At 57.6% G+C, this 25,449-nt stretch overlaps 1 protein-coding gene across 2 annotated transcripts in view; it reads left to right on the top strand.

Annotated features, from left to right (window-relative positions):
- Positions 1-1,785: 1,785 nt before the first annotated feature.
- Positions 1,786-25,449, top strand: part of PDE2A (phosphodiesterase 2A) — a 63,948-nt gene continuing 40,284 nt past the window's right edge. Inside the window, exons 1-2 of one of the 2 annotated variants that reach the window (XM_034995618.1) lie at positions 1,850-1,955; positions 12,879-12,940. In XM_034995618.1, coding sequence (XP_034851509.1) covers positions 1,937-1,955; positions 12,879-12,940 — 81 coding nt within the window. In that variant the 5' untranslated portion in view covers positions 1,850-1,936. Of the gene's footprint in view, positions 1,956-12,878; positions 12,941-25,449 lie in introns of both variants that reach the window. The other variant, XM_034995617.1, reaches the window with a different exon arrangement.

Below are 25,449 nucleotides of genomic sequence, written 5' to 3'. Positions count from 1 at the left end.
TAAGGTAGCATCAGGGGAAGGCCTCCTGGAGGAGGTGGGCCTCTGGCCCCTGAGTGATAAGCAGGCGGACAGGATCTGGAGGGCATCAGGGATAGCGTGGCATGGGTAAGGGTCTAGAGGGGAGGATGAGTCAGTCACCCAGCTGAGTAAAGGAGGAAGTATAAATTTAAGGAGTGGTGACAAGAGGTTCAAAGCTAGGAAGATAAGTCAGGGCTAAATTACAGAGGGCCTGCCATGTCAGACTGAGGATTTGGGCTTTCTTATGTTTGTGGTAGGGAGTCTTTAAAGGTGCCTAAGCAGAGGAAGAAGCATGTTCAGAGCTGGGCCTCAGAAACAGAGGTGGGAGAAATCCTAGCTCGGAGGGTCTCCCCCTGAGCTAATGGCACAGAAAGGGCTTGGCCCAGCCTGTGTTTCAGGGGCCTGGACTGTGTCCAGGACTGGGCTCAGTGACTCAACGTGGAGGAAATCACTCCCCAGGGAAAAAGGACCCAGATGAATCAGCCCCATGAGGTGGGGAGGCAGGGGGCTCACTGAGTCACCCTGCAAGTGGGGGAGGGGGCTGTTGCAGAGAGAGGGGCTCGCAGTGCAGTGGGAAGGATTCAGGGCAGACCACAGCGAGGGCTGTCAGGGGACCCTGGCTGCCTTCCCACCTTTATCGAGGTTGATTATCCTGGCAGTCTTGTGAAAGAGATGGGAAAACTGAGGCCCAGAAACAGGAGGGAATCTGACCAAGGTCATGCAGCAAGTCGCAGGCAAAGGCCAGGTGTGACCCAAAGCGCACCCTCCAGTCCAAACACGTCCTACCACCCCAGCAGATCTCACGGCAAGTGGAGGCTAGGAACTGGGTGGGTCCAGGCAGGGAGCTGACCCAGGTGACCCCTCCTCCCTCCGCCTGCCCCCCACTTTCCTTGCCAGGCAGACGGCAAATAGGGCCGGGCTGTGCTGCCGCGATAGGACAGCAGGGGGCGCAGAAGCGTCACGGCTGTCGCAGGCGCCAGAGCACAGAGGCCGCTCTGCGGAGAACTGCGCTCCGGACGCGCGGGTCCCACCGGCGAACTGTGGACTGTGTGGCCCTGGGGCCTGCACCCTCTCCGGCTTCCGGGGACGCCAACGCAGGCCTGCCTGCCCCGTGCTGGGGGTCCGGGGCCCCTACCCCTCACTCAGGAGTGGTGCCCCTGTCCGTGTGTGTGCTCGTGTGTCTGTGTGCACGTGTCCCCCTCACAGACTGGCTACTGCCCCAGGCCTGTCCGTCGCTGGGCGACCTCTAAAATTCTCCCCGACTTCCCCGTTTCTCCTGAGGAGGAGCGCCCGGGGCTCCTTGCATCGGGTCGGCGGCCCCTTTCCCCGCCCCTTATCCTCCGCCTCCCCCCCACCCCCACTCCCGTCACTGCGCTGGTCTCTGGCTTGGGGTTCTGGCCGGGGCCCCAGGACTTTCTAAGTGGGGGGAGAGGACGCGATCAGACAAGAGAGGGACTCCGAGAGGCGAGGTAGCGACAGGAGGGGCGAGGGGCCAGAGGAGCGAGCGGAAGCTGAGAGCTGGCTACCTGGTGGGGGATCCCCATAGCGGACAAGCTGCGAGAGTCTGGCGAGCGGAGAGAGAAGGGAGGTGAGAGCCAGGCGAGGGGACCCTGGGGGTCCGCAGGTCGGACAAGCGGAGAGGTGCAGCTCGCGGTGGCGGGAGGGTAGGCGGGGCCGCGCGGTCGGGGGGCGGGGAGTGGGCGGGGCGGGGCGGGGCCGGGGCGGACCCTCGCGCGGACCCGGCGGAGCTGTCGCGGACGCGCTGACCGAGCGCAGCGGCCGGGCCGGCGGGCGGGCGGGCGGCTGTGAGCATGGTCCTGGTGCTGCACCACATCCTCATCGCTGTTGTTCAATTCCTCAGGCGGGGCCAGCAGGTCTTCCTCAAGCCGGACGAGCCGCCGCCGCCGCCGCCGCAGCCATGCGCCGACAGCCTGCAGGTAGGGGGGCCCCCAGCGCTGGGCACGAGGAGGACCGGGTGTCGGGCGAGCGCCCGGCCGGGTCTTCCAAGGAGCGTGAGGGCACGGCTCCGTGGTCCACTCTGCCCCTGAACCCTCCTCAAGGTGGGGCCCCCTTCTCTAGCTCGGAATTCCACTCCTGTGCTGGGACTGCAGCCCATACCCGGAGCCCTTGAATCCCCAGCTCGCAGTCCAAACCTCACCCCAGACTCTGAACCCTTTTCGGATCTGGGACTCCACTCCAAGCTCTGAACTCCCAATCCACAGTAGGACCCCAGTCCCCACGAAGAGCTCTGTTCAAACCTGGAACCCCTTGCTTCCCAGATGAGTGGATGACCCCTGCCCAAACCCCTGAACACCGACTATATATATATATCGGACTCCAGGTACACCCAGAACACCTGAACCCCCAGCTCTCAGCCAGGACCCCATGTCACAGCTGGAGCCTCACCCCAAGCCCCTGAGCCTCTACTCCACAGCCTCATCTGTGCCCCCACCCAGATTCCCACTCAAACATCTGGTCTTCGGTCCTCACCTGGGACTGTACCCCAGGGTCCAAATGCCTCTATCACAGCTTGTGTTTTTCTCTGCAGGACCCCTTCCCACCTGGTTCCTGCTTTCCTACCCACTCGTGTAGGCGGTCATCTAGTCTTTTAGGGGTCTCACCCTCTCCTCTTATTTCTCTCTAGTGTGTTGGTCCCACTTTATTCTCTGGTTTCTCCTCTGCCTTTTCTGAATCTTTCTGAGCATCCTCTCTCTCTGCCCCTCCGTTTCTCTCTTTTGGTCCCTTTTGCCCATGTACATCTCTCTCAGTCTGTCCATCACCCCTCCCCACCCCCGTTTTTCTAGGTCTCTATCTTTGTTCTAGGGTCTCACCCTGTGATCTTCCCTTCCCCTTATTATCTGCTTCTGCTTTGGGGTGAGGAAGCGGTAGGCTCAGAGTGTGGGGCCAGTGTACCCAGGACCTCTGCCTGCCCTATGTCGTCAGGCATGGCACGGTGTGGGCGCTGGTGGAAGGGACTAACCATGGAAGGCACAGCCCTTGGGCGGTGCCCAGGGATCTAAGGTGGGTGGGGGTTGTGCCGTGGAGCACTGGGGTTCATAACTTATAAATCCCCCATCCGCACTGTGCTGGTCTTGACTGGGGGCAGCTGGGGGCTTGGGATGGGGGAATGGGGGAGTAGACTGCAATCTGGTGCCCGTGACCTGTGGTGGGAGCTTTCTGGGGCTGGGTGAGTCTGGGGTGTGTGTGTTTGTGTAGGATGGGCCACATTGCATGTGTTGGGTGTGCCTTGTGTGTGATCATTTGTGATGTGCCATGTAGTATATTGTATGTGGCATCACCAGTGCGATGATTTGGAGGGATGCATGGGGGCTTAGGGCAAGGGTGAAGATTGCATGCATGGGGTTGCATGTCATGTGCAGCTAGGAAGGCTGCATTGTGAGTGCGGAGTGGAAGCTGTATGTATGAGTGTTGTGTGTACAGGGAACATGAGTGTATGTGCTGTGTCTGTCTCCATGGGGTGGAGTTGTAGGGCCAGCCTGCACGGGGGGTTTTGTGTGCGGTTGCGCATGTTCTCAGCTGTTGCGTGTAGCCAGGAAGAGCCACTGTGGGGGCCTGATGAAGGGTTGCGTTGGACATCTTGGTGGAGGGGTGTGGGGGTGGGGGAGCTGTGTGTGGGCCCGAGTGTGTTTGCAGCCTAGGTGGCTTAGAGTCTCGGTGGTGCATCCTGGGCTTGCTTGGGAAGTGTTTTAGGACCTGGGTGTTGGTGTTGGAGTGTCATGTGTCTGTGTGATGGCCGTGGGTGCCACTCCGCATAGGGAAGGGTGCAGCAGCCTGGGCCGAGGGGTCCAAGGCAAGGGGCTGGTTGACTAAGTGTGTGTGTGTGTGTGTGCCCACGTGCACATGGGCAGGAGGCGGCAACGTGCCGGTGGGATCGTCTGTGCCACGGGTCTGTGTGTGTCCACGAACATGTGACATTAGGTGTGCACATTATCTATGCAGGGTGTGTCTCTCTGTCTAGGTGGTGTGTGTGTTGAATTTAATTGGATGTGTGTGTATCTGTGGTTGGGGAGGTGAGTGTGGGGTGTGTGATGTGTGCGGTGGGAGATTGAGTGTGAGTGTGGCGTGAAGTGTGGGTGTGTGAGCTGTGTGACTTTTCAGTGTGACGTGTGGATTATGTGATCTTTTCTCCCTGTGAGCTGTTGGTGTGTGGTGTGTGGTGAGGGGTGAGGGGTGTGTGAAGGGTGTCAGTAAGTTAGCAGTGTGGGGGGGCAGGCACAAGGTGTGTGGGGTGAGGAATGAGGTATATAATGTTTGAGGTGCGTGGAATACAGCAGGTGTCCCATAAATGTTTGTGGAATGATGTGTGTGTGCAGGGAGGACTTGGCTGCCATCCTGTCCTTGCTTCCCTCCCAGTTAGGTCCCCAGAGATGCCCAGTGACGTTCTGTCATGGCCCACCCCAAGCTAAGCTGCCTCTACCCTTTGCCCTTCATCCTCCTCACTTTGACCGAGGCCTTTGTCTTGGGTTTCCGGCTGAGCAGGCATTGGACAGGCAGGCGGCTGGTGATGTCGTGCTCTGGGAACCTTTGTTCTTTTCCTTTTGGTCTGTGTCGTGTTTTGGGCTGGGCTTTGGAGGAGGGCGGGGAGAGGATGCACGTGTTGTAGGCTTACTGTGTTTACTACCACCTCACAATGCTCCACGGTGGGGAGGGGTTCAGGCACAGGCCGTGGGGCCTGGCTGGTATCCCCAGTGGTGTCTCCTTGGGGCAAGAGCGGCTTGGGCCGGGCATGGCACTGGGTGACTTTGCCAACTGTGAGGTCTTCGTCCCATGGCTGGCCCAGTACCCTCTCTGGCTCACATCATCTGTGGGGTGCTGGGCAGCCAGGAGCCGCCCTCTGCATACCAACCTGTCCTCTTCCCTTCCCTGTGTAGCCCTCAGGGAGTGTCCCTGGGCTGGGAGTCAACCAGGAAGGCCTTAATCTATCTCCTCTTGTTGACCTCACATCTGACAGGAGGGAGAGTCCCTGTCCTCACAGAGACCCTTATCTGAAAAAAAGGAAGCCTGGTCACACTTCGGGGACCCTCTAGTCTGATAGGGGAGATGCCAGTCAGTAGGAAGACCCAGGTCAAACCCTCCAGAGAAAGCGATGGGGGAGCCTTAGTGGGCGGCCTGCTGACAGGTATTCAGGAGGAAGAACGGCCAGGACTCCTGACGGTTGGAAGGCACAGACTAGCAGAGTCATCAGGGGAGGGGGCTGGGGGCAGTGCCTCAGTATCACCTTCCAAAAGGTTCTCTGCTGTGAGTGGGCTGAAGCTGGGCCTGGAAGGGGGTGTTGAGTAGGCAGAGAAATGTGGCCTGGGCCTGAGGAAGATTCTAGCTCAACTCAAAGAAAGGGTCTTGGCGGCAGTTGATCCTTCCCAAGCAATACTGTCTGGCTTTGGATGGCCATCCCTGGGCCTCCAGCCTCCTCAGGCTTTCACATCCCCTCTTCCCACCCCCTTGTCTTCGGCCAGAATGACTGTCATTGTCATCATCATCTTTTAGGCAGCTCTTTCCAGATCCCAGCCTCCTTTCACAGGGGTCTCATTTAACAGATCAACTTGTTTTCTTGTCTATAACATTTATTGTGCACCTGCTATGCACCAGGCGGGACCAGTTTGACACAGTGGTGCCCAAATAGGCCTCCTGGGGCTCCTACCTCCTGTGTCAGAGAAACCCCATCTAGCTAGCCCAGCCACACTGTCAGCCCTCCCGTCTGTTTCCCCAGCCTGATGTGCCCTTGGTTCTGTGAGGCTCCAGGTGGGCACCCCATGGTGTTAGGCTCCAGCTCCCAATTGGAAGGCAAGCTCTTCAGAGGCAGGGCCGGGTCTGCCCATCCCGTGTGTCCTGAGCTGCGCTCGGCAGAGTCCAGATGGCCACATCAGTCATCAGATGTCCATCACCCCCTGTAGGGGTGGCAGCCCATCTGCCATCTAGAGAAACCAAGGCCCAGAGCAGGGAGGGGACTTTGGGCAGCCTCCCCTTTAGACCCTCCTTTTACCAGGGTTACCAGAGACCCAAGAGGTCAGGTGATGTGGCCAGGTTTCACAGTAAGGTGGCAGGACACAGCAATTCTGTAATTCCCAGAAAACAGCTCTACTGGTCACCAGGCTGGGCTCCAGCCCCAGCACCATGCTGCTTCCTGGCTGGCCTCCGGGCTGCCTGTGGTGTGTAAATGATTATTAATGACCCTTCTGGCCAGGAGACAGGAAACGTTTCCCAGCCACAGCTGGGGACACGCTCCCGGCCAGCCTCAGCCCTCCACACCCAGCCTGGCCCTGGGGTCAGCACGCGTGGTATCTCCGTGCCGCCTCAGCCTTCCCCGCTCCTCCTGCCCAGCCGCCCCACAGCAGTTTCCTCTCTGGGTTCACGGACAAGAAGAGACAGAGCTTTCTGTCCCACATCTCTGTCTTAGCACTTTCTCCAATTTGATTCATCTCCACCTTCTTCCCTGCCCCAGACCAGCCAGAAGGAGCCCTTCTCTTGGAGGTCTTTTCTGAATGCACAGCTAGGCCCTCCAGCGGCCCTCCTGGGCCCTGACCACCGACTCTCCCTCCTGCAGACTTGGCTCCCACCCTGCTAGCCCTTCGTCTAGGCTGGGCACTTCCTGTGGCTTGTCCTCAATTGCTGTCTTAAGACTGACACTTGGAGGATCCTCCCAGATGCCTCCTCCAGGAAGTCCCCAGCCCAACCTGGGACTCTCACTTACTCCGAGCATCCCAGCCTGCCTGTCCAGGCCACACACTGTGTACTGCCAGGCCTTCAAAGGTGGACATACCTACTATGTGCCCAACAGAGGCGGGAGGTAGAGATGAGCACAGTGTGGGCTTTAAAGCTCTGCCACACACTGGCCCACGTTGGAGCCATAGTGCATCCGCCCCATGGCAGCTAGGCGGACCTTGGCCTAGGTACCAGGGCTGATGTTGGGCAGGTGATGGGGTAGAGGCGGGGGCACAGACGAAGACCGATGCTGGTGGGCAGTTTGGGGAGGGCAATGCTGGAGAGACTGAGGGGCCGTGGTGGGACAGGGTAGCTACCCCTGATTCAGCCCAGAGTGGGAGGGAGGGCAAGTTGGGCAGCTTCCAGGAGGAAGCATATCTAATCTGAGAGCTAAGGGATGAGCTAGGAGAAAGTTCTGGACAGAGAGAAAGAGTGAATGGCAAATGTGAAGGCTTGCTGGTGACAGACAGAGGGAGGGAAGTGTGGTTCTATAGTTCTGTGGAGCTGGATCCTGGACTACCACGGTGCGGAGTCCCAGGGTGGGCTCTGTGTGTGTGTGTGTCTGTGTGTGTGTGTGTGTGTGTGTGTGAAGCTGGTGATGAGGCTGGTGAGGTCGCCAGGGCCAAATTGTGCAGGCCTTAGAAGCAAAGAGATTTGGACTTTTTCCAGAAGGAACTGGGCACTAGGATGGGAGTTGAAAGAAGGGCAGGGACTGCTCAGATCTGCTTGTTAGGAAAGCCTCTGGGCCACGGGTAGAGAGCACACGGAAGGGGTGAGGTGGGAGGCTGGTGCAGTTTGGTCCGGAGAAGGGTGGTGAGGCCCAGGCAGGAAGATGCAGAGGATGGAGGGGAGGAGACAGACTCCCGAGGGTGGAGAAGGGAGCCACTCAGCCGTGGAGGTACAGAGAGAGAGAGGGAATGCCGCCCTGGGTGTCTGGGTTGGCTCTCAAGGGATGACAGGGCATGAGAGCAGATGCCTGGGCCTGCGTCAAGACCCTCTAAGGTCCAGAAGGTCCCAGGAAGATCTCCCGGGTCAGGAGCTTTGAGGCTAAACAGAGACCAGGAGACCTGGACCCTGCTCTGGGCTCCAGCATCCTCTTCTGCAGCGTGGAGACTTGGGAACTGCCCTGGGCAAAGAGTGGTCGGAATTCAAAAATTAAAACAATCTGTGAAATGTAATATTTAATAAAATTCAAATCCAAAATGTATGAGTACATTCCAAAATGAGTTAAAATGTAAATTTATGAAAATGCTAAACATACTCGATGGTTCTAATATCAATTGTAAGCCTCAGTCTCTTCCTTCCACTCTGGATCCAACTCCCCCGAAGCTGCTGCCTCAGGTATGACCGGCCCTGAGGGCTCCAGGACCTTCCAGTCTTGAGTTCAGGGCACCTCCTCTAGGGAGCCCGCCCTCTGGCTCGTGGCTTCAGGTGGCAAGCATTTTGCTTTTCCTGTCCCCCACCCTGAGGGAGTTGGCCCCTAGAAGTCCCCCATCTGTGGTTGTCTTTATTGAGGCGGCCGAGGTACAGACCTGGAGGAGGGAAGGGTGCTGAGAGATGGGGTGTCAGCTACAGTGCCCAGTGGGGTATGGTGGGGGCACAAGAAGACTTGGGGAGGGCCGGGGCGGGGGCATGAAGGGAAGCGAGCAAAAATGAAAAAGCAGCACCACTCCAGCCTGAACAGGGCTATTTCCTACTGTAAAAGTGACACCATTTCTGGAACACTCGAATGTTATGGTCCCATCTTGCAATCTTGGTGTGGGCATCGCTTGGCTCGCACTCTCTGGTCATCTTGCACCAGGCCATTTTCTGGGCTGCATTTTCTCACCTGGAAAAGGAGGAAGTGGGGGTCAGCACCTCCAAGGCGTGTATGAGCTCTAGCTCTAGGGACGCATGACTCCAAGAATCTGGCATTGTCGGTTTGTGGGCTTCTAGCCTTCCATGACTCTTAGCTCCCAGCCAGAGCTGTGTGGAAGCGTGGTTGTGTGATTCCGACATTCTGTGACTTGAAGTTGCTGAGACTCCAGGAGCCGAATGGGCGGGCATTCTGTGAATCCAGGATTCTAGGATTTGATGATTCAATGATTCTAAATGGGGCTGCTGGGAAGAGCTGCAACCACCTGCCTTGTTAATGTTGATGTGAGGTTATTAAAAACATAACGAGAAGCAATGCAGAGAGCTCAGGATGGAGGGTGGCCCCCACCCCCAGGGAGTGGGGGAGAGGAGGAGGGGCCGAGCCAGTGTTGGGGGAAGGAGACCCTCTTCGCCTGGGTGACACGGGCGGATTCTCCTGCCACAACGGAAGTGGTGTCTGTGCACGTAGGAGAGCTCTCTCTCCCTAAGCTTGCAGGGTAAGGGCTCATTTCCTTCATCCCCCTGCCTCCATTCTTCAACTATTTCAGCTCATGGCAGAGAGAGGAGTGCCCTTTCCTCCTAGCCCCTAAAGTCTCTGGGCAGAAATGTGGACAGACAGTGGAGGAAAGAGAGGCCTGCTCACCACCTACCCCCCTTCCCCGCCAGCCCTGGCCTGAGGGGGAAAACAGGACATGAACACTTCCTGGACACGGATGTGGAAATGCACGAACCCCTGCTTGTGAGGGCCCCAAGTACAAAGGGCCTCCGACTAGGGCAGAGGCCAGGGCAGCCAGATTGGCCGGTGACCCATCGGCACCTCTGGAGCGCAGGTGCCCCACACCTGCCCTGGAGGTGGCTGTGAGAAGGGCTTGAGGAAGGGAGGTCCCAGGCCAGGGGGCCTGGAGAAGGGATGGCCAGTGGGTGCTCCCCTGTGGCATGAGGCCAGGCCATTTGCCCAGCGGCTTGCTTGGGTTATGCACATGTCTCAGCATCTACACCAGGGTTGTTGGTGGGAGGGGGGAACCTCTAGCAGGAGAGACGGATCTTTGGCCTCTAGAGAGCTCACTCCAGCTGGGTGCCTCCGAAGCCTGGCACCAACTGCATGAGTCGCAGCCTGGTGGGCTCACAGATCAGGTGAGGGAGGCCGGGAGCTGGCCCAAGTCACACAGCACAGCAGGGCCTGAAATCCAGCTTCCTGACTCCCCGTGCTGGGTACTCCCCCCTGTCTGCAGCTCCTCCCTTTCCCCTGGAACACTTGGGGAACAGGAGCTGAGGCAGGACTCCTGTTAGGGGCAGAGCTCTCCTCTGGCACTCCTCCATCTTTCTCCTCCCACAGACCAGAAGGCAGGTAAGGTGGCGACAGCTGCCCCGTACTATCCCCAAGCTTCCTTTGTCTACCACATCCTGTCTTGGCCCTGAGGATAGGGTCCCCTGTTGCCCGGCCCACAATGAGCCTCCTGGGTTCTCCTGTCCCTTCACTCAGGCTCTCTCCCCACCCTGCCAGTCTCCCCCTCTGGCCGGCTGTGAGTGTCAGTCTCTCTCCAAAGACCGTTAGACTTGGACGGGCCCCAGGAGGTCATCAAGTCCCATGCTGTGATTCTTCAGATGAGGAAAGGCGCTCAGAGAGGGGAAGGTCCTGTGCAGGGGCACAGTGGACTGTGGCTGGGCCTGTGTCTCGGAAGGACACTGCCCTCCATGTCAGGCAGCTAGGATGAGGCCTGAGGTTAGGACCAACTGACGGGCCTCTCTCTTCAGCCCTGAGCTGAATCTTTGCCCAGATTACTCTCTTGTCCGCCACTGTGCCTGCTACCTAGCTGACCCCTACCTTGGGCAGAGCCTGCCCTTGGGACACAGACCAGAGCTCAGCACTCCATGACAGGGATGAACACCCATGCACACATGGACATGGACACATGCAAGTACATACATGAGGACATACAAGTCCCAGGTGGAAACCTGGATCTCATAGTTAGGAGGCTGTCCTGGAACCTAGTGATCTTTTCTTGTGAGGCACCACACACCTCTGCTCGGAAGCCCTCCAGGACCTCTCTGCAGACTGTCTCCATCTCACTAGCCTCTTTGTGACAGCTGGGTTCTATGATCCTAGGTTCCTCCTCTGTGACAGCAAAGTCATGGGTGAGTCTCCTCCTAATCCTAAAGCCCTTCCTTCAGTGTCCCTTCCTTCTGTCTCCAGGAGGGGCTCAGCTTCCTGTGGCTGGGTGGGGAGAGCCCTAAGGTCCCCAGAGGACAGTGGGACAATGGGGAGGCGGTGACAGATAAGACATTATGTCTTCCCCAAAGCAGGCTCCACCCTCCCCTAACCTCCTGGCTGGTGTCTGGGGCACAGCCCTGGCTTGTGGGCCCCTTAGGGTCCTGGTCTGCCCCATGGCCTTGACCTCTCAGTGTAGAGGTCAGAGGATCAGAGTCACAATCGCACTCAGCAGTTCTCCACCTGGAGGGTGTGAAGCCCAGGTCCCCAGGCCAGCAGCATACTGGATGGGTGCTGCAGATCCCCAGAAGGGGTAAGCTGGACTGGCCTGCCTGTGGGGTAGGCAGGAGGGTGTAAACACTGAGGCAGGTGGGATTACAGAGGAGCTGTGAAGGCCTACCTTCCCCATGCTGGAAGCTGGTGATGGGGAGCCAGAGAGAGAGGCCAACGGTATTTGGAGAATCACAGCTAGCACTCCCTCCTGTCAGGGGAGGAGGAGGGGGCTGGCCCGGGGCAGTGCAGTGGGTGGACCATCGGAGGCCTGGGTGGAAATGAAGGCTGAGGCCTGTGGACAAAGGGACGGGCTTGGGGTTAGGTATTTAGCTCGGCCCTCGTCATTTCCTCCGCCGGACGTGGCTGGGTTAGCAGGGTCATCGCACAGAGGGAAGGAACAGGCCGGGACCAATGCATACCAGGCCCTGCAGCAGACTCAGGCACGTGGTGACCTGGTCACCCCCTGGGCTGCAGTCGGTCCCCCATCAAAGCCCAGCCATGTGGCCACAGGCACCGTGGGGGATGGCCACATCTAGACCACTGCCCCACACGCAGACCAGTCTTCCTGGGCAGCACTCAGGCCCGGCTGTAGGCCTGGCTGAGTAGGGAGACCCCACAGGACACGGGGACTTGTGGGACAACCAGACACCCTGCGACAGCCACACCACAAGCATCCACACACCAGGTGCAGCTACTGTCACCCCTATGGTGACCCAAGGAGAGCCATAAATTCCAGCAGTCATGGGCAGGTGTCCAGGGCCTGGGTGAGAAGAGAGGGGCACCAGGCAGGGAATGCAGAACACCCCCATGCCAGACTGTGCCCTCCCCCCAGTTCGCTGAGTGCCCAAGGCTGTTTATTTCCTAGCAGGGATGGGTGTCTCATCCCTCTCCCCCTCCCTGTCCCCACCACACGCTTCCAAAGCTGCCAAATCAAATCAGCCCCTGCGCCCGCGCCAGGCTGGCATGGCGGCCAGCAGCTGACTGGAACGAAGCCAGGCTCAGAATATCCCGCCGCCTGTGCCTGTCCGATGCCTGGGTGTGCTTGCCGGGTGGGGGTGGGGAGGGGCAGGCAGCCCCTGGGCAGTGCCTGGGAGAGGCTGTGCTTTCTGGATGCCACCTGGGGGGTAGGCTCCTGGAGAATGAGTGAGCGGCTCCTTGGTGTGTCTACCAGCGTGGGAGAGGCTGTGGCACACGGACTGGGGGTGGGGGCGCCTAGAGCCCAGAAGACTGGGTGCTAGGCTGGGGTTGGAGGCTCGCACACAGGATCATGACAGCAGCCCTAGCTGGGAGCCCAGCCCAGTGACTGTGTGAGCTAGACATCACAAACCCCATTTTACAGATGGGGAAACTGAGGCTTAGGAGGGGTCGTGAAGTTCCCTGGAGAGAAGTGGAAGTGGAGGGGGCCTCAGAAGGAGTAAAAATGTGGTTGTTTCCCCTCCTGAGGAGGCTCCAGCTGAAAGAAAGAACTCAGCTCTGTTCTCAGAGTCAAGAGCAGAGAATACACCAGAGTCAGAGGTGCCCACCTGAAGTAGGGCCTGGGTGGTGAGAAGTAGCAGGTGAGAAGGGGGTGTGGGGAGAGAGAAGGGGGTGTGGGGAGAGAGAAGGGAGTGTGGGGAGAGAGAAGGGGGTGTGGGGAGAGAGCAGGGCAAAATCAGGCACAGCTCCCTGAGGAGGCCCCCTGTGGGCAACAGGAGGCCCTGGGCCTGCTGGGGGCTGGGGGGGTGTGGGGTGGGGGTGGTGGGCAGGCTGGGGAGAAGGGGAGAAGGCCTGCAGGCCTCAGCCCCTGGCCTTCTTGTCTCTGCAGCCAGCCGGGACCTCCTTGCCCAGGAGCCAGTGCCCCCAGGGAGTAGAGACGCCAGACTGGAGGTGAGAGCTCAGTGGAGGGAGGACTGGGTGGGCTTGGAGGGGTAGGGGCACAGGCTGGGGGTCAGTCTGAGCATTGTCCCCACCCCTGGGAGGACTGGGAGGCTGGAGCTGAATCCCAGCCCCACCCCCTCCAGCCTAGGGTCACCCTGCACCAAGGTCACCTTCCCTGCCCTATTCCTGCCTGGGGCTCTCTCCCCGAGTCATTTCAGACCCCTCTCTAGGCCTCCCCACTCTCACCCAACAATTCCTTGTTAATTCTCTGCCCTCAGTGTTTTCTGAATTCCTCTCCTCTTTTCTGTCCCTGCACCTGCCCCAGTGCAAGACTTACCATCTTTCCCCTGGACGGCTCACCGGCTGGCTGCTTTCAGTCGCCCCACTCTCTCTCTAGGCGGCTGCCAGAAGGCTCTTCCTAACATGCAAACCTGAACTTGTCCCTTTTCTGCTCAAAAATCCATGCCTCCCATCCTCCTGCTTCCTCTGCAGCTCCAGCCAGGCCCCAGTCCCCCCCTTTATCCATCCTGCCTCCCCAGAATCACTCCTGCCGCTCTCTTCTTCCTCAGCTTCCCAAATCTTTCCGGGCTCAGCTCTAGCCTCCCCTCCTCCGGGAAGCCCTCCCTGTCCCTCTTGCTCCCTCCTCTGAGCTCTCCTGCCCTGGCATTCAGATGGGGCATTCTGATGTCTGTGTCGTTAGCACCCTGGTTTCTCCGTTCCGGGACTCTCGAGGTCTGCCCCTCTGAACTGAGCTCCTTAGCCTGGGCACTGTGCTTTTGTCATTCCTGAGTCTCCCACTGCCCTCCAAAGGGGGCCTGGTGGGGGCTCAGTGGGTGCATTTCCTTTGAGATGAAGGATGCCATCGGCAGCGCTGACCATGGCTTTGGGGTGCCTCATAGGATCTGGGTGCTCAGAGGGGCCGTGAGCAGTAGCAACGGGGTGGGCGGGGGGCTCTGAAGACTGGCACAGAGGAGGGCTGTGTGTAAAATCGGATCAATCAGCAGGACCAGCCTGGGTCTACTCTTGGGCCCAGGACTGGCTCAGAGAAAGGGGAGGCTCCTCTGTGCTGGGAGCTTTAGACACACTTCCTTGTTCAATCCTCACGACCTCCCTAGGAAGCAGGGACCGTTATTCTCCTTTTATGGCTGGGCAAGCTGACACACGGTGGGGTCCCACAGTGAGCGTACAGGGCAGATCTGAGTGTGGAGCCCAGATGTGGCTCATGCCCAACTGCCCTCCAGTAAGATGGGAAAGAAGGCGCCCACACGGGGCCTGGGGCACAAGGGCCTCAGCATGGACTCATGGCCGGGGACGTGGGGCCAAGCCCTGAGAATGTCCCTACAGCTGGGAGCTGGGAAGGGCAGGGGTGCCTAGAAAGTCATTATTAATTTATTTATGGCCATGGCATTCCCCACGGGGCAGGGGCTCCCCCCCAGAGCCGGGACAGATGGTGTTCCTGGGAACCAGCTGTGTCTCAGCAGCCCCTGCCACCTGCCAGGAAAGCCTGGATTTGTCATCTTCCCAGGAAGCCATGAGGGGAGAGGGCCTTGGAAAAGCCGAGACCCTCCTTGGTGCCAGGAACTAGCCCCCAAGGGAAGGAGCCAAGCTCGGGCTCCTTGTGTATAGCTCTGTGCCCCGCCCCCTTTGCCCGGCCCGTTGGCCCAGTTCCCTGCAAAGGCAGGTTCTGCCCTCTGGTCCAGCCCCCCAAGCCCCACCAGGTGGCCTGTCTGGATCATGCCCATTTGATCTCTTTGCTTCTGTTCTCTCTCCACATTTCCTTTGTCTGGGTCCTGCTGCCTCCTCCCTCAGAGGGAGGGTCTTAGGCTGTGAGCCTAAGCTCTGCTGGGAGAGACTGCTGAGTGCTCCCCAATATAAGAAAGGACAGGACTGGAGAGAGTAGGGACCCTAGGATGTTGCTCATACTATAGGGACGGCTGGAGGGAAAGAGGGAAGAAGGATGGGGAGACTGATGAGGAGCCTCCGTGTCGGGGTGGAGTCTGGGGAGACACGATGGCCTCCTCATGACTGGGGTCAAGTGGACATGAGTTCAGGTCCCAGTTTCACCACTTTCTCAGTGTCCAACCTTGGGCCAGTCCCTTAACCAGCCCAAGCCTCAGTTTCTTCACCTGTCAAAGGGGATAAGAAGAGCCAGCATTATTTGGCCATAATCACAGCAGAGCCACTGGGACAAGTTACAAAGTATGTGTGAGGTGCCTGGCCCAGAGAAGGAGTTGGCACCCTCCCTGCTTCCCGCAAGGGTGAGCTCCCTGGAGCCAGGCCCAGGCTGACGGGGTGCAGGGTGGGGCTGGGCCGGGGCTCGCGGAGGCTCTGCGGGCGCCCATCCCCAGGGCGGACATATGTTCAGCAACCCCTCTCGGGAGGGCTCCCTGGCCCCTGGGCCAGCCGGCCAGCTAACGGGGAGGGCTCTTCAAGCTCAGCCTGGAATCCTACTTCAGGGCCAGGGCTGTTGCTCTCTGGAGGTTGGGGCGGAGGCAGTTCGGGTAGTGAACTGAGCGCGCCGGGTCCACGCCCTCTTTCTGCCGGATCTCGGGGCCTTGGGAGCCCTAGCAGGGCAGGGGCCAGGGGAGAGGTGGACACGGGCGATGGCAGGGGTATCCACACTAAGCATACTGATGCCCTGCCCAGCCCTGGTTCCTCGGGTGCTGCGACGGGATAAGGAGAGACCACACGCCTTGGCGTTGCCAGCCCTGCCTGCTGGACCCCCTCAGGCCCACCCGTTGCTCCCAGACATGGCAGTGCTTACTCCCCAGGATACCCGCTCTTCCTGGCCTCCCCACCTTTGCTTTGCCCTGACCCCTTTCTCTGGAATGCCTTTCCTTTCTTTCTCTACCTACTCCCTTCTTAAGCCTCAGATTAGATGTCACCTCCTCTGTGGAGTCCTCTCAGATTGCACCCTCCATGCAGGTCAAGTCAGTCTCCCCTCTTTCCTGGGCACTCATAGCCCCCAAGCTTCCCTGAGCTTGCAATTGGGTAACTTGTTAGCCCATGTGGTTATATATCCTTTCCCACATAGTTACAAACGCATGGGGGATAGGAACCTAGGCTGAGTCTCCTTTGTCTCTCCTGGGCCCACATGAGACCTGGCCTAGGCCTGGTACATAGTAGGTGCTCAGTAAAGCTTCTTGATTAAATGTGAATGGCTGTGTGAAAGTTGGAGTAGTTCCAAGAAAGGGGCACTTGCTGGATTGGGGGCAGTCTTGGAGACTTCTTGGAGGAGGTGGCCTTGGAAATTTGAAGGATGAGAAAGGTCAAGGACATGGACTGATGAGGCCAGAAATCAGCTGGATAGTCAGAGAAGTCCATGTGGTCACCTTCTGTGAGTACCATGTGAGGACAAGGACCAGCCCAGGGCTGGGAACAAGCAGGTAGAGGCGCTTGGAACAAAGACTTAGCCCCAGCGGGGGCTGCAGGAGGCTGGCTTGGTGCTGAGAAGCCAGCTCCAAACACATCTCTGCCCCTGGGTCCACTTGGCCCCACAGTCTGGGGTGAGGCTGAGGCCACCAATGGTGAATAAATGGGCCCAGCATGGTGGCATAGTGATGGGGGGGACAGGGATAGGCAGGAGCTAGGGTGGTCCTGTGAGGTTAAGAGTGCCAGGGGGGCTGAGAAAGGCTTTGCAAGTGAAAAGAGCAGGGTGTGCAAGGGCATGTGGGCAGGATGCCCTGGGTCCCCATGAGGGAAGGCCCAGCATGTCCGTGGGGCCCAGGAAACGGACAGGGAGCACCGGGATGAGGCTGGAAGGGCTGCTTCCCAGCAGGCTGCACTTCCCAGCCTGTGTTTAAAATTCTTGAGTGAGTGCTCCTACCTGGCAGGTGTGCCAGCCCCCTCCTGGGTTCTGCACATCAGGATCAAGTTGCCTCAGTGATGGCCCATGGCCCCAGGGGAGCTGCTGCCTGCAAGTTGGCCATGGCATCTGGCATCGCTGGGGGTCCGGAGGACCTGCCATCTGGCTGTGCTCACCTGTTGGGCTGCACAGGCTCGGGGGTGTGCGGGGACTTGGGGCCAAGGAGGTGGCCTCAGCAGCCACCCAGTCTGTTTCTCTGTCTGTCCATCCATCTGTCCTCACCCCTGACCAGACGAGGACCAGATGGAGATGGGCAGACACAGGCCCTGCAATCAGAGAAGCCTAGTCTGAAGGAGGAGGCATCAAGTACCAGGGACTCCCACCCAGAAAAGACCCAAGCTCAGACGGGGCCAGACATTGGGCAGGCCAAGGCCGGGGGGAGACCCGGCCCCCTTGAGGGCTGGGAATGGAGGCTCAGAGAGAGGCAGAGACTGGCTCAGAGGCGCACAGCACGGTGGGGTCGGAGGCAGTGTTGGGGTAGATGCCGTGAGCCCCAGGACAGGCTTCCTCAGGCAGGCCCCTCCCCCACCGCCCGGCCTGGTCCTTGGCTGTAAACACTGAGAGAACAAGTTCCGTTTCCTGGGAAATATTTATCTCAAGCCGTGTGGGGAGCGTGTGCTGGCCTCCCTGTGTCCTTCCTGCAGGCTGGCCTGGGGCACGAGGGGAGGGGGCTTGGCAGCGGCCTGTGGGGGGCAGTCTGTGCGGCCTGAAGTCAGGACCAGGAAGCGAGTGCCCCAGGCTCCTCCTGGAGCCAGAACCTGAAGGCTGGAATGGGGGGAGGGGGGAGGGTAGGAGAGAAACCTGTTTTTCTCCAAATCCTGCAACACCACCTGCCCATCTCCCACGTTCCTGTCTTTAGCCCTAGCTGTGCTCTTTCCTCTGGTTCCTACCTCGAGGCATTTGCTCCTGTCTGGTGCTCCCATGGAATGCCTTTCCTTCTTCGTCCTCGTATTTGCCAGCTCTCAGCTGGCTTCCCCTGGGAAGGCTTCCCTGATTCTCTAGCCCCCTAACCCTTTGTCCTTCCCTTCTACCTTCTGTCTTTCCCTTCTGGCTCCCAGCAGCTTCAGACTGAGCCCCATAGACCAGTTAAGGTCTTATCCCAAGTTGTTGGGACAGGGTAGACGGCCTCTTTCAGACTGCCCAAGAGTCCCCTTCCTGGGCACCCTGGGAGTGGAACAGGGCCCAGAGGCCACCTTTCAGTGGAACCAGCACACGCCCAAGCCCATGGGGAATCCAGGTTGATTGAATGGGGGAAAATTCCATGGGCCAACCAGAATGGGGGGGGTGGGCAGTGGGGTTCCCACTGGCCAGCTCTTGGGCTTTGGGCTGTGTATCCCAGGCTGGGCCAGGCCTGACTGGGGCCCTGACAACAGGAAATCCTTGAAGGAACAAGCAGTGGCTAAGGACTCTGAGCACAACAACAGGAAACAGCCTTGACATGGGGCAGCAGCTCTGGTGATTGTGCCCGGTGGGGTGGGGGTGGGGGTGGGGGGGAGCTTACAGGACCCGGGGTGACACCGAGACACGGATTGTGGGGCAGGGGGTATTCTACTGAATACGTGACCCTGAGCTTGTGATGTTATGTGTTATCAAGTATGCGACCTCCATCATGGGATACTGTGTGGGGAGAGTGGGTCAGAGCGTGACATCAAGTGTGTGTGGGACACCGTGGGCATGACACCAGGATGTCACTCCCAGCTATGTAAGCACGGATGGGTGACGTTGTGCAATGACAGGTGTGGTCCTGTGGCTCAAGCGTCTGACACTGAATTGTGAAACCAAGTGTGTGCCCCGAGCGTATGTGATCTAGTGAGGCTGAATGCATCGCCAAGGGTGTGACATGGGGTGATGCCAAGTGTGAAAACCTGTGCATGATGCTGCGGGACACTCTAAGCCCCGTGCTAAACGTGTGATGCTGGGTGTCATGGTTGTGATGATGTGAAGTGTAACCACACGACACTGTGTATGACACCGTCCCGGGAAGACCCCCAGTGGTTCCAGGCAGGGAAGTGACACAGTCCAGTGAATGATTTTGAGATTGCTCTGGCTGCCGAGCATTTGTGGGGGGCGAGTTGGAGGTGGGCAGACAGGTTGGAGGCCACAGCAGCCATCCACGCAGGAGATGGTGGTGCCTGGGCTCAGGGGACGGCAGAAGAGTTGCAGAGAAATGGATGAACTTTGGAGATGTGTGGGAGGTTGAAATGGTAGAACTTGCTGATGAATGAGACGATGAGCCAGAGGGAGAAGCAGAGGATGGCTTCCAGGTTTCTGGCTTGAGGGACCAAGTGATGGATGGTGGAGATGTTACTGAGATGGGTGAAGCCTGGGGGGAGGCCAGGGTTCGGGGGTTGAGAGAGGGCAAGGAGGCAGAAATGAAGAGATCTATTTTGGACGGAAGTCAGACATCCAGGTGAAGATGTCCAGTGGGCAGCAGAGGCCAGGCTGGGGGTATCTTTGGAGGTGGTGGGTGTAGCTGGGATGACCTAGGGAAAGAGCGTAGTAAGAATAGAGGTGAGGGCTGAGGACCAAGCCCCAGCCCCAAGTCCGCAGACTCCATCATCTGGAGGCCGGGGAGGTGAGGAGGAGCAGTCTGGAGACAGAGGGGGAGTGGCCAGGGAGGTGGGGGCTACTGAGAGTGTGGAGCCAGGGGAGGGGAGAGGGTTGAGGGGGAGGGAGGTGGCTGCGCTCTCAGGTAAGGTGGACAGGGAAGATGGTGCTGGGCTGGGCCCAGCGTTGGCCCAACAGGAACCACGTCAGTGACAGGGTGGGGCCTGAAGCCAGCCCTGGCCTGGGAGGTGCTGAGTGGGGGGTGAAGACAGAGCACAGTCAACCCTTTGGAAACCTTTGGCTCCAAGGAATGCGGAGAAGGGGCACGGTCACTGGAAGAGGTGTGAGGTCGAGGGAGAGTAAAATTTTTAAATTATGGAATATTTGAAGTACACACAACAGTAGAGAGAACAACACAATACACTTGGCATACACCCGTCGCCCAAATCTAACAGTTACCAAGATTTGGGCACATTTAGTTCATCTATCCCTCTCCACCCCACCCAACCCCCCCCCTTTTTTTCATTCTTCTTTCCCAAAGTATTTTATTTTTTAGTTTTTAATTGTAAACTATACATAACCTAAAATTTACTATCTAAACATTTTTAAGTGTATAGTTCAGTAGCATTAAGTATGTTCACATTCTCCAGAACTTTTTCATTTTGCAAAACTGAAACTTATAGCCTTTAAACAGCTCCCTATGCCCCCAGCCCCTGGCACCACCATTCTACTTTCCGTCTATGAATTTGGCTACTAGGTACTTCAGATATCTGGAATCATACGGTACTGGTCTTTTTGTGACTGCCTTATTGCACTCAGCATCATGTCCTCCAGGTCCATCCACACTGTAGCATGTGTCAGAATTTCCTTCCTTTTTGAGGCTCAGTACTATTCTATTGTTTGTATAGACCACATGTTGTTTATCCATTCATCCACCGATGGACACGTGGGCTGCTTCCACCTTTTGGCTATTGTGAATAATGCTGCTATAAACATAGGGGTGCAAGCATCTCTTCAAGATTCTGCTTTCAATTCTAGATACATACCCAGAAGTGGAATTATTGGATCATATGGTAATTTTATTTTTATTTTTTTTAAAGATTTGCTTATTTATTTTGAGAGAGAGAGCATGAGCAGTAGGGGCAGAGGAAGAGGGAGACAGAATCTCAAGTAGTCTCCATGCTGAGCGTGGAGCCGATGTGGGGTGCGATCGCACAACCCTGAGATCATGACCTGAGCCAAAACCAAGAGTCAGATGCTTAGCCAACCGAGCCACCCAGGCACCCTATTTTTAATTTTTGAGGCACCATCATACTGTTTCCCACAGCAACTGTGCCATTTTACATTCCCACCAACAGTGTACTAGGGTTCCAATTTCTCCACCTCCTTGCCAACACTTCTTTCCTACGCTTCCCTGCCCTTCCCTTTCTCTACTACCTCTTTCTTCCTTCCTTCCTTCCTCCCTCTCACTCTCCTTTCTTCTTCCTTCCTTCCTTTTTCTCTTTCTTTTCTTTCTTTCTTTCTTCCTTCCTTCCTTTTTCTTTCTTTTCTTTCTTTCTTTCTTCCTTCCTTCTTCCTTCCTTTCTTTCTTTCTTTCTTTCTTTCTTTCTTTCTTTCTTTCTTTCTTTCTTTCTTTCTTTCTTTCTTTCTTTCTTTCTTTTCTTTCTTTCTTTCTTTCCCCATCCTAATGGGTGGAAGACTGGGGAAAGGTGTTATCTTTTGATTTGCATTTCCCTAATGATGAGTGATGTTGAGCATCCTTCCATGTGTTTGTTGGCCATTTGTATATCTTCTTTAGACAGATGTCTATTCAAGTTCTTTGCCCATTTTTAAATCAGGTTGTTTATTTTGTGGTTGAGTTGTAGGATTTCTTTATATATTCTGGATACTAACCCCTAATCAGATGCACGATTTGCAAATATCTTCTCTCATCCTTTAGGTTGCTTTGCTGAAGTATTTTAAAGCAAATCTCAGACATGATGTCATTTCACTGAAAGTGGATTTTTTTTAATGTCAGAAGGTCCCGGATGATGCTGAAATGTGACAGAGTGCAACGCAGAGCCAGCTTGGAAGTGTGTGCATGACACTACATGAGGGTGACACTGTGGAGCATTGGGAACATGATGTGTGACACTGAGGATGAGCCACTCCGAGGAGGGCACAGTGATAGTACCACTGTGTGTGGCCCTGTGACACTCAGTGATGTGTGACGCTGTGGAAACCGTGAAATGGCTGTGAATCACTGAGTGTGTGGGACATGCCGTGTCAGACAGCGATCCTGTCTCTGTGTGTCATCCAGGGGTGATGAGTGCAACACAGAGCAGGACACTGCACAGGAGTGAGACGGGTCATGGGTGCGCCATGGGCCGTGGGGGGAGTGTGTGATCCATGGGGGATTGGCCCCAGCTCAGCTGCTGGCCATCAGAGTATAGACAAGGAGAAATGCCCAACATGGACGGAAGGAGGGTCCGGGCCGAGCGTGAGTCGCTGTGAGGCCTCCTCCTTTCTCTGAACCCCCCAGGAAGGGGTCCCGGAGGCAGGATGGAAGCACTTCAGCAGAATGAGCAGGTACCGGGTAAGAGCAAGGGCTGTGGTATCCGACAGTCCTGTCTGGCTCTGACATCTAGCAGGTCATTCTATGTCTTGAGCATCTCAATCCCCTCAAGTATAAAATGCAGCTGTTGGGAGGATGACACGCGACAGTACTTTTCAGGGAATGCAGTACCCAGCACTCGGCAATGGCTCAGCGGTCTCTAGGGGAGCAGGGCTCCTCACCTCCCTATGCCCAGGCGGCTAGTGTGACGGGAGCACTGCGGGTGTGCAGAATGGGGGTGCTGAACGAGTGGAGTCCTGTCCTCCTGTGCCCACAGCCTTCCTCTCCCCCCGTCGTTCCTTCTGTCCCCTGCCCCCACGACTTGCTCCCAACCCATCTCTCCCCAGCTCCTGCTGTCCTCACCCCCTGTCAGCCTCCCCCCACCTTCCCCCGGGCTCCTGCAGCCTCATTCAGTTCGGCCGATACACTTTGCTCAAGAAAAAACCCTATAATTTGGTTAATCACACCAGTAGGGGATCTGGCCCAGGTAGGAGGGCCACACCCACGGCTGGGGACACAGGTGTAGCTGTACCTGCCTCTCAGGACCCCTGCCTACTCCCTTGGACTCCATTCAGTAGCCAACAGAGTCCAAAGCTGGGGTCTCCCCAACTGCCTCTACAGAGGTTTGGAGACAGGAGCTTGGACTGACTGGGCTCACTGGTGTCCCTGAGAAGGTCCCTGGCCCTCTCCATGTCTCAGTCTCCCTCTCTGATAATGGGAGTTGGGCTGAGGGTGGGGGTGTCTCTGAGCATCCGGTCAGCCTAGCTGGTTTCCGCATGCCCACAAAGTCAGCCCCTCTTAGGGCTTCTGTAAGGCCTTCTTTTGGGCTTGGGAGAGGGAAGGCTGGAGGGCGGGTCAAGGGGACAGGGCCCCAGGGGAAAGGGAGGGAGTGGGTGTCCTCAGAACCTCATCTGGAACACGGCCACCCCAGTTCCAGAGTCAGAGACCCTTTAGTCCCAGGCCGCACACCTGGAGAGGGAGCTGAGGAAAGGGAGCCACTCTTTTGTGCTCACCTGCAGGGCCACGGCCTCTAACCTCACACCTGATACCTGGCCCAGGGGCTCCCACAGAGGGAGGGCACTGCCAAAACCCAGCCTGCCCTCCCCCACTAATCCATGCCCCTCAGGGCTGCAGCTGGCCAGAGAGTTGGGATCACCTCTCTCTAACTCGCACAGAAGTGGCCTCACCCCCACCTGGGAGCCCGCTTGGGCAGGACATTTGTGGTACCAGGATAGTCCCCCCAGCAGCTCAAGGAGAAGGCACTGTTTTACGGATGGGGAAACGGAGCCCAGGAAGGCTAAAAGACTCGTCCAGGGCCACACGGGTGACAGGTGGCAGGGAAGGGATGTGAGCCCCGGTCCGGCACAGGTGGTGGAAGAGGGGAGGGGGGTGCACGGGAGGCCGAGAAGCAGACCCCCTCCGTGTTCAGACACTGATGCTCTCAGCCATACCCTCATTCACTCATTCACTCATTCACTCATTCAGAGACAAAAGCTGCCCCACGCCCACTGCACACACGTGGGGACACAGGTCCCCTGCCCATGCGGATGGCTCAGGCACAGATGTGGACCCAGGGATGCTCACACATTCACTCACACACACTCACAGAATCATGGCTCCACGTGTTCTCACACAGACATTCTTCTAGCGGCCCACGGGGTTGTAGTCTGCCGTGGCCATGTGGCGGCCCGCAGAGACACGCGTTTTGGACGGCTAATGGGCAGGCCACACACACAGTGCTTAGGGCATCAGCAAAGTGGGAGCTGCCCGTGAAACAAGAGAAAAGATCGGTTTTGATGAGTGTCTCCAGGATTTTGCAATCAGAAAAGTCACACAAAAGCGATTTTCACTTTCATTTTCATTTCCAAGACAAAATGAATATAAAGCTGGGGGTGGGGCTCACCATCTTTTTACCCAGCTTTTGGGGCTCCAAAGGGCTTGCTCAGATTCACAGGCAGAACAGTCCCGAGAGATCTGCTCGGCTCACATGTTTACCCAGCCCAGAACTCTGTGTGTGTGTGTGTGTGTGTGTGTGTGTGTGCGCATGCGCGCTTGCTCGCTGGTGTACCCACTCGGTGGCTCCCGGATCCTGGGGATGTAAGAGAGAGTAGAAGTTCCAGAGACTCCGGATGTTTGTTCTCTGGCTTCCTGGGCCCTCCAAAGGCAAATAACTTTGGATGCCAGACTGCCTGCCCTGGGCAGGGCGGGTGGGGTGGTGGGTTGCGTAGAGTGCTCGCTGCTGCCTCTGGGGCCCCCCTGGCTGGGGCCTTGCAAGATTTTGCCGCGTGATTGAGGCCTTTGGCCTGTGGCCAGCTTTCCATGAACTTGTACGCCTCCATCACCTCCCCTCTCTGGGGCTCAGGTTCCCCACCCAAGAAATGGAGGCAGGGAAGAGATGAGACTAGATGGGCCTCCTCCTGGAGACTGAAACTGAGAGAGAGACATTCCAGGCTTTGGGTGCAGAAGAGAAACAAAAGCGGGGGCCAGGAGATGGAGGGGGCCAGTAGGGTCCAGGCTTCAGGGCAGGGCACGGGGTCCCAGAGCCTGAGGTGTTTCCCCACCGATCTCCCATTCCCTGGAAAAGCACTCTACCTCAGAGCCTGCATCTGCTGGGGGCCCTGCGGCCCAGCCCTTGTTGAGCTGCTTAGGGGAGCAGGGCAGGGCCAGGGTCAGGCTAAGGAATGGCACAGCAGGGCAGCTACCTGAGCTGAGCAGACCAGGGCTGGGCCTAGAAGGACAAGAGGGGGCGGAGAGGCCTGCAGGTGGAGGAACATAAGGGTGGGGGGAAATAAGGTTGGGAGAGCTGGGTAGAAGCTAGAGCATGGGAGCTGGTAGCAACAAGCAGTGACCCCATTTTGAGATGCTGAGCACTGGACAAATAGCTCCCAACAGGCCTGGGAGCTCAGAGCCTACTGGGCCCAGAAGCCATGGCAGTCTCATGCAAAGGAGGGATACAGTTAGGTTTCCTTTTTAACAAAGCACGGCAGGTAAGGGTTGGCGCAGCTCAGAGAGGGCCCACAGAGTAGATGGGAGCCCAGAGGCAGGGGCATGTCTGAGATGAACCCAGCCCAGACGATTCCTCACTCTAACCCCCATTAAAGAAGGACTATTTTTAGGAACAATGAAAGTGCTCACACATTCCTGCAGGGGCAGGGAGAAGGAAAGGGGGGCCAGGAGCCAGTGCAGAGGGAAAGGGCCCACCCCAGTCTTCCCTCCAACTCTTTGTCTTCAGGGTCTCCCCCTCCGTGTCTGGGGAGGCTTTATAAACCTGGCCAGCCCTGCCTCCCCAGCCCTGTCCCCAGGGAGGTCCCCTCCTCACTCTTGTGTCTGTCCCTCTGCCTCTGAACTTTTCTCTGTCCCAGTCTTTTCTCATACCCCCATCTGCCCCCTTCCACTCCCCCACCCCACCCCCCGCCTGCCTCGGGATCTGGGGAACAGCTGGGAAGGGCCAGGCCCTGAAGATTGAGCCAAATACAGTCATGGGACCAGCAGTGAGACTGTGGGAGAAACACA

The sequence above is a fragment of the Mirounga leonina genome, unplaced genomic scaffold (genome assembly GCF_011800145.1).
Source record: "Mirounga leonina isolate KUSES-001 unplaced genomic scaffold, KU_Mleo_1.0 Mir_92, whole genome shotgun sequence".
Classification (NCBI taxonomy): Eukaryota; Metazoa; Chordata; class Mammalia; order Carnivora; family Phocidae; genus Mirounga; species Mirounga leonina.
This window is presented reverse-complemented; position numbering and strand designations above follow the sequence as displayed.